The sequence below is a fragment of the Bos indicus genome, chromosome 1 (genome assembly GCF_029378745.1).
Source record: "Bos indicus isolate NIAB-ARS_2022 breed Sahiwal x Tharparkar chromosome 1, NIAB-ARS_B.indTharparkar_mat_pri_1.0, whole genome shotgun sequence".
In the NCBI taxonomy this organism is placed as follows: Eukaryota; Metazoa; Chordata; class Mammalia; order Artiodactyla; family Bovidae; genus Bos; species Bos indicus.
Window position 1 is genome coordinate 127,740,731 of NC_091760.1, and position 14,524 is coordinate 127,755,254.

Sequence of the window (14,524 nt, forward strand, 5' to 3'; positions counted from 1 at the left end):
ACTGGCTTTAATTTTTTCAATAATCATTTTCAGTCATGAGTCTCTGTAAGAATTTTTATTTTTATTTTTTTTTTTGTGTGTAAGAATTTTTAAAGTGCACACACAAAAATACAAACAAAATGTGCTCTTCAACAAAATATACTCTTGGCTGCTGCTGCCACTGCTAAATCGCGTCAGTCGTGTCTGACTCTGTGTGACCCCATAGATGGCAGCCCACCAGGCTCCCCCATCCCTGGGAATCTCCAGGCAAGAACACTGGAGTGGGTTGCCTTGTCCTTCTGCAGTGCATGAAAGTGAAAAGTGAAAGTCAAGTCGCTGAGTCTTGTCCGACGCTTAGCAACCCCTTGGTCACCAGTGAATCACTACAGAACTTGAATGCAATCTTTAAAATCTGACCTTGTTAGTTTGGATTCATTAAGTGAGAATTGTGAAAAATAAGACAGTACTTTCTTCAAGCTAAGCTTAGATATACTTCAAAATAACTTTTCTTTACAAATTTTTAGGGTTTTATAACAATGGCGTATTTTGTTTGGGATGACTCAGAACTAAAGACTCAGAAAGTAAAAATCTTCTCAAAACATTCTCAGCTTCTAAGTATAGCAACTGTGGTTTGTTGTAGGCCTTTTGTTAGGATATTATATACTGTAGGCTTTCATACATATTAAATTAACTTTCCTCAGGTTACTAACCACAAGCCTATACTGTATATGAGATATTCAATAATTCATATATTTTTTTCCCGTGTCAATTAAGTGCCCACTTTATACCAGGTACCATTAAGCCTTTCTCCCGAGACCAGAGATCCTCAATCAGAGGCAATTTTGCTCCTCAGGGGACTTTTGGCAATGCTTAGAGACAGACATTTTTAGTTGTGAAAACCGGGCCTATGCCACTTGCATCCAATAGTAGGGGCCAGGGCTGCTGCTAAGCATTTTACAATGCACAAAAAAGCCCCTCACAGTAAGAATTACCCAAGCAAACTGTCAACGGTGCTGCTGTTAAGAAACCTTAACTCTAGATATTCATAATTAGCGTTGCTAAAACTCATTTAGGTATTTCCATAGCTAAAAAACCCATAGTTATGTATGGAGGGAGAACAGCCGAAAAAGACAGCCTTTTTATATTTGACAGATAGTTTAAATGTATTTTTTTTAACTGGGGATTGGTTCCCAGGAACAATATAAAATGTTATTTCCCTAATGCTATTTGATAAGTTAATATTTCCAGAGTAAAACAATCATTACCTTTTTAACTGCCATAATATATCCTTCTTCTTGAAACATTTTGAAAAATTCACACATGAATGTCTCTTTGAAACTTGACTAAAAAAAAAACACACACACACAGAACTTATATATGTTAAGTAGAGAACTAAGAATACAGAATATAATGGGCTGTATTTTTAAGCTTAGGATTAGGGCCCAAAGGGGTTCAATCATATATTTCAAGAGAGTTATGGGGTTTGGAGCTAAAGATTTTTCTCAAGAGCTGCCTGATGATTATGGCACAAAAAGATAAAGACAAGGCTCTTACATCTGTTAACTAGACCCTCTACCCCATCTTAGACACATTAGTTTAAATGAAACTGTCTTCTTTAACAGGTGACTAAGATAAGACATTTAAAAGACAACTATCGCATCTCTCTCTCTATATATAGTTTTTTGATTTTGCTTTGTTTTTAATTTGGAAGGGAGGGAGCAGTGAGTGAGCAGGGATCATAGGGTTTAACAACATTTAGAAGTGTGAACACAAAGCAATACAAAGTAACACTCACCTTGCTTTTGGACAGACTCCCCCAGCTTCCCAAAGTCTGAATAGTTTTTGAGATGAGAGTTAATGTTCTGATTGTCTGTGGATCCTAAAGAACATAGAAAAGACACAAAAAGTCTTGTTAGGTTTTCAAGGAATAGAATTTGTGTAAAAAGTAGAGTGAATGGGCTACAATGCTCTAAAACAGTGACTCAACAATGTGCATTCAAACAAGTTAAAACATAGCAAAAGATGGGCACAGCTCACTGGACTAAGGAATTAAAAGACTAAAGAAGCCATATGTAATTGATAATCCCTCCTGAAGTAAATATATCTAATGATGTGTTACTTTTGAAAGTCATAATCAATTATTTTTTAGGGAGGGGTACAGTATGGTAGTGGAGAAGGCAACGGCACCCCACTCCAGTACTCTTGCCTGGAAAATCCATGGACAGAGGTAGGCTACAGTCCATGGAGTCGCAAAGAGTCGGACACGACTGAGCGACTTCACTTTCACTTTTCACTTTCATGCATTGGAGAAGGAAATGGCAACCCACTCCAGTGTTCTTGCCTGGAGAATCCCAGGGACTGGGAAGTATGGTAGATGGGACTACCTAAAAAAAATTTTATTTACTTTTGGAATGTCAATGGCATCTACTTCTTTTTACTTTATGACTTAAAATGGCAATTTCCAAATTTTTTGTACTCAACTCACTTGTAAGCATATTCAATAATCTTATGGCTTCTGCAATCAATTGTTTTCACCATGGAAACAAAAACCTAACTTCAGCTTAGGAAATGAGAAATCATTCAGTTCATGTACGATTTTAGCAGAAAGTAACTATTTGAGTCTACAATCCAAGGTGTTTTCCAGGGCTGTCTGCTAGAAAGAAGTAAATATAAATAAAACTGACCAAATAGTGTTCCCTAACAAATCCTTGCTGCTTTTTTTTTTTTTTAAATTGAGGTATAATTTACATACAGTGAAATGAACAAATTTTAAATGTATATAGTCTGATGAGTTTTCACACATCCATACATTTTGTATAACTAATTCCTCTATCACTATATAAAAACATCTTTTTTTGTTCTGGAGATTCAGATAAACAGTATTTGCCATCAAAAGACATATTCAAGAAAATTTAGATACAGAAATGCTTTTGTAAACTAAAGTGGTTGATACTCCTTAATATTTTAGTATCACCACACTGAAAATAGACAGTGACTGTGAGGTGAAGAGATGGCTAAGGATGTAAGGCAATTCTGAAAAAGAAGGAATATCTGAGATATGATAAGTTATGATATACTTATGAAATAGTTACACACCTTAATTATAGTTATTCAGAAAACATTTTAGCTACAACATCCAGGATTCCATTATATCTATAAAAGGTCCCTCCAATTCTCTGCCTTTGAAGAATATAAAATTCTTAACAATCTGCTAACAAGCTGAATTTGAACTGAATTTCATCAAGACTTCCCTGCTCAAATTTGGGTAAAACTGCATTTATCTACTTATTCCTTAATCTTTTTCAATTGGATTTTCTTCTTTTCTCCTCTACTAAAACTGACTTCTCAAAATTCAAAGAACCTCTAAATGGTGGTTCTCCTCTTCAATCACTCTGTAACTTTCATTACTGGTCCTGACAATGTCATCACTCTCAGGTCACCAGGATTATTCCTTGCTCTCAATTTCTGTAGTATGAACTGTCTGTACTGCTCACCTGGTACTAATCAGGTGCTAGATTTATGCTTGCAGTTTTAGACTGTGTCTTAAGTGTTTGCCTTATTTCTCCAATTAGAAGGAAAGGTTCATTTAAAAACAAACAATAAAGAAATAAAATAAAAACAAACAATAAAGTTATATGACAGTGTGAAGCAGTCCTTCTGGCATACTGATTAGAAAGGTGACCTAAAATACAGAGTCTGTGATCAGAAGGATTTTACTGCAACCCATCTGTTATAGGGATATGCAAATCCAAGTCTGAATACAAGGCAAGGTCACATGTTCAGAGGTAGGAGTTCTGTTTCTGTCCAGAATGCCATCACGCTTTCGCTGCTCCAGAGCTCTGTACAGAACCACAGAAAAGACAAAGGACACTGGTCCACTGCAGCTACTCACAGATCATTCATTCTTTGACAAGAAAAGGTGTGTTACTACCACAGCAGTGTGGTTATACTCAGTTCTCAAGTTAAATGAGTGGCCAATGTGTAGTTGCTAAGAGGAGAGGTGGCCTTCAGAGCCTAGTTTAACTACAAAACCTCTGTGTCTCCCCTACACTGTATTAGCAAGTTTCCTTAGGGGAAGGTGTGTCTTCCTCATCAATGCCTCTCCAGGGCTGAGCACAGCATTGAATACACTGCAGGTGTTCACACACCTGACCTGCTAAGAGGCAGTAAGGAACACGGGTAAGCTCATCGTCTGGGAGGACTGAATGGGTCAGAATTCTCATTTAATCCAGTTCAAACTGAGATCAAATCGTAATATTTTAATTGTACGACCCTAAAAAAGTTCTTGAATTGTGGTTTTCTAATCTATAAATGGGGCTTCCCTTGTGGCTCAGCTGGTAAAAAATCCGCCTGCAATGTGGGAGGCCTAGGTTCGATCCCTGGGTTGGGAAGATCCCCTGGAGAAGGGAAAGGCTACTCACTCCCGTATTCTGGCCTAGAGAATCCCATGGACTACACAGTCCATGGGGTTGCAAAGAGTTGGACATGACTGAGCAACTTTCACTTTACCTATAAATGAAGATTATAACAGAACCTATCTCATAAGGTTACTGGGAGAACTAAGTTACAACATGTAAAGTACTTAGACCAAGGTGTAGTGCAAAGCAAGCACTAAATAAATGTTGGCTTTTATTATTATTACTTGCTACAAAAATCAGCAAAAAAACAATTAGATAAGATTATAAAATGTTTGGAACATAAAAGGTTATAGACTTAGCAAAAAAATACTGTATGAGAAGGAAAAAGAAACAGCAAAATTAATGAGTTTTAAATGTTAACGATGGGGAACCTGGCGTGCTGCAATCCATGGGGCTGCAAACAGTTGGACACGACTTAGTGACTAAACAACAAAATGTTAAGAAACATGTCAATCTACGTAGTGTTGATTAAGATTTAAGTAAATATGACTTTAGAACAAAAAGATTATATGCCTTAAGTTTTAAATCTCATACATTTGTAATATCTCAGGTGAATAAAAAGTAAATATGGAGATACCAAATTACATTCCAATGAAAGTTTCTACACCTTCCAGAAATGAGCCTCTTCAAATGTCTGTGAGATTTAAAGCTATCCGCAAGATTAAACCTACAACTAATGAAAGAAAAAAAAAGACAACCCTGTTGTAAAGAAATTTACAAATGTACACAACAGCAGAGGGAACAGATGATGAGCTCCCTTCCCGCCCATCACCAAGCTGCAACTGGCACCAACACTGTATTACCCACGTGTAAGTATCTTTTAACAACAAAAATAATGGGACTTTCAGCCTTTTCTGAAAGAATGAAATGGCTAAGGAAAATAACCAGTTAAATTTAAGTACTGGTTATAAGAAAACACAGCCAAGTGCAACTGGCCTGTTATTTTGTTTTTTCTTATTTTAATGAAAATAAACAAAAATGGAATAAAGCTTTGAAAAGAACAACACTTACTGGATGATGAGGTCGCAAATGAAAAGTATGAGGTGATACTACTGCTACAGCAAAGAAACGAAGAAATACAAAGCTGCTCACTGCAGAATACTGAACATGAGGGTCATCTGCAGGAAAAAAAATGGTGAAATGTCATGCACAAAACACTGAATTACAAAACGAAATGACAAAAAGTATCGGAAAAAAGTATGTAAACTTAATAGGAGATAAATATAACCTGGCTAGTAAGAACTGAATTGATGAAATGATAGTAATGGTTATGACCAAATTAAAGGGAAAAAATCCTATGACTAAAAAAATGAAACTTGAAAAAAAAAATAGTAAGAAATAACAAAGAAAATGAAAGGCAAAGCTGCTAGGTTGTGAGAAATAATTTAATTTGGAAAAATACCTCTTTCCTCATCTATAAGAAGAAACTCCTGAAATTACAACAACAAAAATAAAAGTAGTATCTAGTACTATCCAGTACTCTTGCCTGGAAACTCCCATGGACGGAGGAGCCTGGTGGGCTGCAGTCCATGGGGTCGCTAAGAGTCGGACACGACTGAGCGACTTCACTTTCACTTTTCACTCTCATGCACTGGAGAAGGAAATGGCAACCCACTCCAGTGTTCTTGCCTGGAGATTCCCAGGGACGGGGGAGCCTGGTGGGCTGCCGTCTATGGGGTCGCACAGAGTCGGACATGACTGAAGCGACTTAGCAGCAGCAGCAGCAGCACTATCCAGTAGTAATAATTAAGCCCCTAAGACTAGGACAGGAGATTGTCTTCAGTTTCGGGATACTGTTTCAGTTCCCCCTCAGAAATCGTGATAAAATCAAAGGCTGGATAACAAAATAATTAGAAATCTTTACTTTTAAAAATCTGCCAATATTACCTATAAAAATGCAGATGAACTGAGACAACTTGTGGCTTTGATCACTCAGCTACAGCTGAGTAGCTTTCAGACTGGAGTCAACACTTAACACAACAATCAATCAGATGGCAGAGACGCAGGTGGTGAGGGAAACAATGTCTGCATTTGGTGTGAGTAACTCTTCTGAGCCACTCAGCACGTAGTCACCAAGTCATTTACTATGTAGTTCTTTACATAATAATATACTAATATACTTTATGGGCTTCCCTGGTGGCTCATTGGTAAAGAATCCGCTTGCAATGCAGAAGACCTTGGTTTGATCCCTGGGTTGGGAAGATATCCCCTGGAGGAGGGCATGGCAACCCACTCCAGTACTCATGCCTGGAGAATCCCCATGGACAGAGGAGCCTGGTGGGCTGCAGTCCATGGGGTCACAAAGAGTTGGATATGACTGAGCGACTAAGTACAATATACTTTATAGTAATATAATAACGTTTGCTTCCGTGACTGCTTCCTCCCCGCTCCCCACCCATCTTTCCAGGATAGTTAAGTACAAATGAGAAAATAATGCAAATACTTTATGAGAACAAAACTATCACTACTGGGGTCTATAGAGAATAGGAAGACACGTTAATATTTCAGGACAACAAAGAGATAGTTAAGGAAATACATTTACATTTATTTAAAATATTAAAAAAATGTATTTTAGATTATCCATATAAACAAGAATTAAACAGCTAATGCATATTGAAGGTCAAAATCCCTGGGTAGACTACAGTGATTAGTAACACATTGGAGTGCGTTGGGCCCAGGTTTGAGACCCAGCATGCCTGTTGGCCATGTCACAGGCCATTTGGCAAATCACTTGACTTCCCTAAACCTACGTTTCATTAACTGATGAAGGAGAACGTCCCTGCCTCATGTGGTGGTGTGCAGGTGAGAGAGGAGCTAATTCAGGCTAGCACTGTCCTGCTCACTAAGCCCTCAATATGGTTATTATGATCTAACTCACTATTTAAAAATAAAATCTCAGCACTTCACCCTTCTATATTTTAATGTCTCTGCCCACCCCCCTGCCCCCGATATTTGTTACAAAGTCTGGGTTTAGTATGCTTATTTCAAGCCAACTGTTTACAGCCTTACTGTAATTAGTAAAGACGTCTAGGGCTGAATTTATCTACTTGTTAGGTAAAGAATTCAGGCTCATTTTAGCTTTGGTTAATTTAGTGGAGGGGCAGATAACTGCAAACACCTGTGTGCACATGCACACTTGAAAAATATGATAAAGTAGCAAAATCTCTTCAGATGGTTACAGAAATAAACTTATAGTTTCACACATCTGGGTAAGACTGATAATTTAAGTAGCTGCCTTATCTCTTTTACCCTCCCCCCATTACAAGCAGATCAGGAAAGAGCCATAGTAAATAAGTTTATTTACTTATCAGAGATGCATATAAACATAATAATTCCAAGTGTTGACAACCAGAGGTAGCAACTATTAATTTTATGAAATGTTGCTAAGCAAAGCTTGGACACAGCTGCTCTTGCAAAATTAAAGCATGACAGTTATTGATATATGTACCTCAAAATTCTAGGTATATTGCAACGGAGATGTTTCTAATGTCTAAAGTCATTTCTGTAAAAACCACTCACCAATAAAACCTTAGCATTCTCAAACTGTCAAATCTAGTCAATTGTATGGAACTAAAAATTCTCACTATTTTGAATGCATGCAAGTGGAAAATACAGCTGGCACAAATGACAAAGGTGTTTTTATCTATCATATTTAATAGTCTTATAAGCACCCAGTATAAATGTTTACTTATATAATATGTAGTTTGTAATCTTTGCCTTTCTTAAAAATAGTGGTGATTCTGATTGGCATGTAAAAAGTTGCCATTAAATTAAATCATACATTTCATTAATGAGCTAGAACTATTTTTAAAAACAAACTGTACTTAAAACCTTAAACCTTTTACATAAACCAAATACATAAGTCTACATAAAACCATACAGTAAAAGAAATGGCATATTTTAGTAAAACAAGGCACTTACTAGGAAATCTTTGAGTAGCCATTTGCCTTAGAGAATAAAAGATATCACACATTACAGTGGGGCAGCTCATACTTGATTTGACAATTGTACTGAACAACTTGTCTACATAGTAGCGCAGATTCTCCTGCAGGGTTTAAAAAGGTGAACATTAAGATTTTGACTTTTACACATCTTCAATACCCTTTATGGAAAAAAATGCAGTGAAAATGAGATACACTAGTCTATCTAGTATTCTAAAGCTTTGCTTCCCTTCTATAAATTCATTCAGTGAAAGGACAATTTTCATCCTGACCTCATTTAATAAGTTAGATTTAGACTAGTTAGATACAAGAGGTGAATGTATAGAAGAAAATTCACAGGAAGCAACAGAGAATAAAACGATACAAAGATAAATCAGGGAAACAGCATTCTGAAAACTAGACGGAGGCAATGCTGCTAATAGTATGGCATCCTGTAAGTAAAAGCACTGCTTCCCTCCAAACAGCATTACTACAACACAAGTGAGAGACAGATTCACCATTAAGACCAATTTTAACGCAGTTGTAAAGACAGCAAAGGCTTACCTTATTATTTTCTACATTATCTCCCTCTTTCAATTTAATAGGATCAATTTCACAGGATTTTGAGGATTCACATATCTGGAAAACAGGTAATTTTTCATTTAATGCTCTTTTCTAAATAATTTGGAAAAATGAAAAATTCATAGTGGCCAAGAAGTTTTTTTGGTTTTTCAATTAACAGCATAAGGAAACTTTCTGGCCAACCCAATAACTATTATTTTTCTGATCACACAAATTAATTATAAAAATTTAAACTGTAATCAAGTTTAAAACCCTCATCCAGAGATAATGTATACACCTAAAGAACTATATCAAAAAAACTTTCACATATTTGAAACTCTAGCTACTATAAATCTGGTAAGGAATAAATAATTATGTAGAGTACATTATAATGTGCATTCAACTAAAAATACATTAAAGGAAAAGTAAATCATTTATTTTACTTTAGTGTTCAGCCTTATGTTTTCAGTAATGTATGAATGGATATGTCATTCATATCACCAGATCACTTGATGGAAGACACACTATAAGAATGACAAAATATTACTATCTGAGGTATATTCTGTACCTCATCTAGAATAGGTTTTAATGTTACTTTCAGGTAGTGCCCTCCCACTATTTTCATCATCTCATCCAGGCATCGGGTAGCCAAGGAGTTTCCTCTAAAAATTGTGTTTGCATCTCTGAAATACAAACAGAAACAAGGTAAAACCAAGCGCAATAAACAAAGGCTGTAAAATCAATAACCAGGCATTTGACTTTGACTGTGTATACAATTTTAATAATTTTTACCAACCATTTAAAAGTTTGCTACTCTAAGGATTTTCACACTTATAAAAATCCCTTAACAAAAATATAAAAAAACAAGCTAACAAGAAAAGCAACCTGTATTTGAACTACAAAAGTAGTGTGTGTCTCTAAACAAGTGTTAGACTTGATAGGAACGGGAAGCCATCTGATGGCTTTTAATAACACATGTGCATCAGTTCAGTTCAGTCGGTTAGTCGTGTCTAACTCCACAACCCCATGAACTGCAGCACAACAGGCCTCCCTGTCCATCACCAACTCCTGGAGTTCACTCAAACTCATGTCCATCGAGTCGGTGATGCCATCCAGCTATCTCATCCTCTGTTGTCCCCTTCTCCTCCGGCCTCCAATTCCTCCCAGCATCAGAGTCTTTTCCAATGAGTCAACTCTTCCCATGAGGTGGCCAAAGTATTGGAGTTTCAGCTTCAGCATCAGTCCTTCCAAAGAACACCCAGGACTGATCTCTTTGCAGTCCAAGGGACTCTCAAGAGTCTTCTCCAACACCACAGTTCAAAAGCATCCATTCTTCGGCACTCAGCTTTCTTCACAGTCCAACTCTCACATCCATACATGACCACTGGAAAAACCAAAGCCTTGACTAGATGGACCTTTGTTGGCAAAGTAATGTCTCTGCTTTTCAATATGCTATCTAGGTTGGTCATAACTTTCCTTCCAAGGAGTAAGTGTCTTTTAATTTCATGGCTGCAATCACCATCTGCAGTGATTCTGGAGCCCAGAAAATAAAGTCTGACACTGTTTCCACTGTTTCCCCATCTATTTCCCATGAAGTGATGGGACCAGATGCCATGATCTTTGTTTCCTGAATGTTGAGCTTTAAGCCAACTTTTTCACTCTCCTCTTTCACTTTCATCAAGAGGCTTTTTAGGTCCTCTTCACTTTCTGCCAAAAGGGTGGTATCATCTGCATATCTGATGTTATTGATATTTCTCCTGGCAATCTTGATTCCAGCTTGTGCTTCTTCCAGTCCAGCGTTTCTCATGATGTACTCTGCATATAAGTTAAATAAGCAGGGTGACAACATACAGCCTTGACGTACTCCTTTTCCTATTTGGAACCAGTCTGTTGTTCCATGTCCAATTCTAACTGTTGCTTCCTGACCTGCATACGGGTTTCTCAAGAGGCAGGTCAGGTGGTCTGGTATTCCTATCTCTTTCAGAATTTCCAGTTTATTGTGATCCACACAGTCAAAGGCTTTGGCATAGTCAATAAAGCAGAAATAGATGTTTTTCTGGAACTCTCTTGCTTTTTCCATGATCCAGCGGATGTTGGCAATTTGATCTCTGGTTCCTCTGCCTTTTCTAAAACCAGCTTGAACATGTTGAAGTTCACGGTTCACGTATTGCTGAAGCTTGGCTTGGAGAATTTTGAGCATTACTTTACTAGCGTGTGAGATGAGTGCAATTATGTGGTGGTTCGAGTATTCTTTGGCATTGCTTTTCTTTGGGACTGAAATGAAAACTGACTTTTTCCAGTCCTGTGGCCACTGCTGAGTTTTCCAAATTTGCTGGCACATTGAGTGCAGCACTTTCACAGCATCATCTTTTAGGATTTGAAATAGCTCAACTGGAATTCCATCATCTCCTCTAGCTTTGTTCGTAGTGATGCACATGTGCATATCAGGGTGATATATATATAATGGATAAGGGGAAAAAAATCTTCTGTCCTGGTGTTTTATTTGTGACACATGAATCATTACAATGACAAAGCAAAGATCAGGAACAGGAAATTTTGACACTAAATGGAAAAAAAAAAACTTCATTACTTGTTAAGTTTACTGTTGGCGGACACTGCTTGTTAACTTAAAGAACTGCCTTTTATTACTTGCTACGTAGTCCTTTTAGACCTCTCTACAGAAAGGCTGGTCAATATAAAAAAACTGAGACTGTGAAAAATTTTGTTAAATTAAGGCCCAATTTCAGTGGCGCATAATTAACACTTAATAAAATAAAACTCTTACTGTGTTTCCTTCAAGTCTAGTTCCGCCACTGCAGTGGCAAAAGGAACAAGTTTATCATGGTGGAGCAGCAGTCGTACAAGGGGCAAAACAGCATCATTTTTATCTCGACATATTTCACCCAAAATGTAAGCAGCTGAGGCAGATATTGGCTAGAATACAGAAAGGTGGAAAACAAGCACAAAATCAGAGACGCATGATTAAATGTTCAATCACTATCCATTAAAAAGTAATTCAAATATGCTCATTAACTATAATTATTATATAGCATAATATTAAATTTTTTAACTTAAAAAAAAAAACTTTATTTTGTACTGGGGTATAGATGATTAATAAACAATGTGATAGTGTCAGGGGAACAGCAAAGGGACTCAGCCATACATACACCCATTCTCCCTCAAACTCCTCTCCCATCCAGGCTGGCACATAACATTGACAAAAATAATTTTCTAACTTTTTATCAGAGATGAAATTTGGAGCAGATATTGGTATATAGTACTCTGGTTCAAATAAAACACACAAAAACATACATACGTGTAGAGTATGTGTGTGTATATCTAGACACACATATCAGTTCAGTTGCTCAGTTGTGTCTGACTCTGCGACCCCATGGACTGCAGCATGCTAGGCCTCCCTGTCTATCACCAACTCCTGGAGTCCACCCAAACCCATGTCCATTGAGTCGGTGATGCCATCCAACCATCTCATACTCTGTCATCCCTTTTTCCTACTGCCTTCAATCTTTTCCAGCATCAGGGTCTTATCCAATGAGTCAGTTCTTAGTATCAGGTGGCCAACGTATTGGAGTTTCAGCTTCAACATCAGTCCTTCCAATGAACACTCAGGACTGATCTTTAGGATGGACTGGTTGGATCTCCTTGCAGTCCAAGGGACTCTCAAGAGTCTTCTCCAACACCACAGTTCAAAAGCATCAATTCTTTGGTGCTCAGCTTTCTTCACAGTCCAACTCTCACATCCATACATGACCACAGGAAAAACCACAGCCTTGACTAGATGGACTTTTGTTGGCAAAGTAATGTCTCTGCTTTTGAATATGCTGTCTAGGTTGGTCATAACTTTCCTTCCAAGGACTAAGCGTCTTTTAATTTCATGGCTGTAGTCACCATCCACAGTGATTTTGGAGCCCCCCAAAAATAAACTCAGCCACTGTTTCCACTGTTTCCCCATCTATTTCCCGTGAAGTGACTGGACTGGAATTGCCTTTCTTTGGGACTGGAATGAAAACTGACCTTTTCCAGTCCTGTGGCCACTGCTGAGTTTCCCAAATTTGCTGACATATTGAGTGCAGCACTTTCACAGCATCATCTTTTAGGATTTGAAATAGCTCAACTGGAATTCCATCACCTCCACTAGCTTTGTTCATAGTGATGCTTCCTAAGGCCCACCTGACTTCACATTCCAGGATGTCTGGCTCTAGGTGAGTGATCACACCATCGTGATTATCTGGGTCATGAAGATCTTTTCTGTATAGTTCTTCTGTGTATTCTTGCCACCTCTTAATATATTCTGCTTCTGTTAGGTCCATACCATTTCTGTCCTTTATTGAGCCCATCTTTGTATGAGATGTTCCCTTGGTATCTCTAATTTTCTTGAAGAGATCTCTAATCTTTCCCATTCTATTGTTTTCCTCTATTTCTTTGCACTGATCGCTGAAGAAGGCTTTCTTATCTCACATATATATAGTTTTAATAAAATCTGATACTCTGAAATCTTTTTCTCATCATTTATAGAATTATTTTAGCCTTTTCATTTTGGGCTTCACAGGAGGCTCAGTTGGTAAAGAATCTGCCTGCAATGTGGGAGACCTGGGTTTGTTCCCTGGGTTGGGAAGATCCCCTGGAGAATGGAATGGCTACCCACTCCAGTAATGTGGCCTGGAAAATTCCATGGACTTCCCTATAGTCCACAGGGTCACAAAGAGTTGGACACAACTGAGCAACTTTCACTGGACTATTAAGTAACACACAAGATTTTTAAAATACCTGAACATCTGGTGATTTTAGCAGCAGTGTTTTCAAAGGACCATAGTACTCTGAAGGAAGCACATAGTCTTCTGTATAACATATATTCAATCGAAGGGACCCCAGGTCATCAGTTTTAGATGACTTGTTTCCATTGTCTCTTGGTTGTAGCAAGTACCTAAAGAAAAAATACAATCAATTCTATGCAATGATAATGTGCATCAAAGCTAGAGAGATAATTAAACAGCTAAGCTATAAAAAAGAATCAAAAAAGTCAGTATTTAATGTTAGGATAATTCATTAAATAGCAGAGTATTAATTTTCAGAGGCTAAGTGGTGGCTGTAAATGGAACTAGAAAACTAAAAATAGATTTTTATCCAGGAAACAAAAAAGAAATAGATAGTACAAAAGTCAATATCTCACAAGGACTGAGTAAGAGTTTGATTAGCCTGCAGGTTAGGAAAAATATTATAAACGATTTAAAATCCAATGTATTATCAAAAATAACTTCTCATTAACTAAATTTAAGAAAGATACATTTGGTTAAAATAGATAAGACATACTATAAGAAGATGTAAGTGATCTCATTTTAAAGTAAATCCTATATTGTAAAAATTTGAACTAATTTTTTAAGAGTAAGTGGTTGAAGGTTTATAAAGAGTTTTTTATATTGTTAAAGGATTAGCACTGCAACTATATTGAAAATGATTTCAGCTGCAAAAATTGGATTCACATGAATTTGTAGGATCAAAACCAGAAATCTAAGTTAAAGACTATTTGTCATGGAAATTTAAAAATCATACAAAAGTAAGAAGAGCAGAATACTGAACTTCCATGTACTCATCATCTAACATTACTGATTATCAGTTCAAAGCCATTAT

General features: G+C 37.1%; 1 protein-coding gene across 5 annotated transcripts in view; it reads right to left on the reverse strand.

The window, feature by feature from the left end:
* RASA2 (RAS p21 protein activator 2) overlaps nucleotides 1-14,524 on the reverse strand; it is a 126,321-nt gene that overhangs the window by 26,301 nt on the left and 85,496 nt on the right. For all 5 annotated transcript variants that reach the window (XM_019961572.2, XM_019961563.2, XM_070793908.1 and 2 more), the window contains 8 exons: nucleotides 13,664-13,820; nucleotides 11,664-11,812; nucleotides 9,447-9,561; nucleotides 8,882-8,956; nucleotides 8,319-8,442; nucleotides 5,409-5,515; nucleotides 1,775-1,858; nucleotides 1,245-1,322 (listed from right to left, as the gene is read on the reverse strand). In XM_019961572.2, the coding sequence (XP_019817131.1) occupies nucleotides 1,245-1,322; nucleotides 1,775-1,858; nucleotides 5,409-5,515; nucleotides 8,319-8,442; nucleotides 8,882-8,956; nucleotides 9,447-9,561; nucleotides 11,664-11,812; nucleotides 13,664-13,820 (889 nt within the window). The remainder of the gene's footprint in view (nucleotides 1-1,244; nucleotides 1,323-1,774; nucleotides 1,859-5,408; nucleotides 5,516-8,318; nucleotides 8,443-8,881; nucleotides 8,957-9,446; nucleotides 9,562-11,663; nucleotides 11,813-13,663; nucleotides 13,821-14,524) is intronic.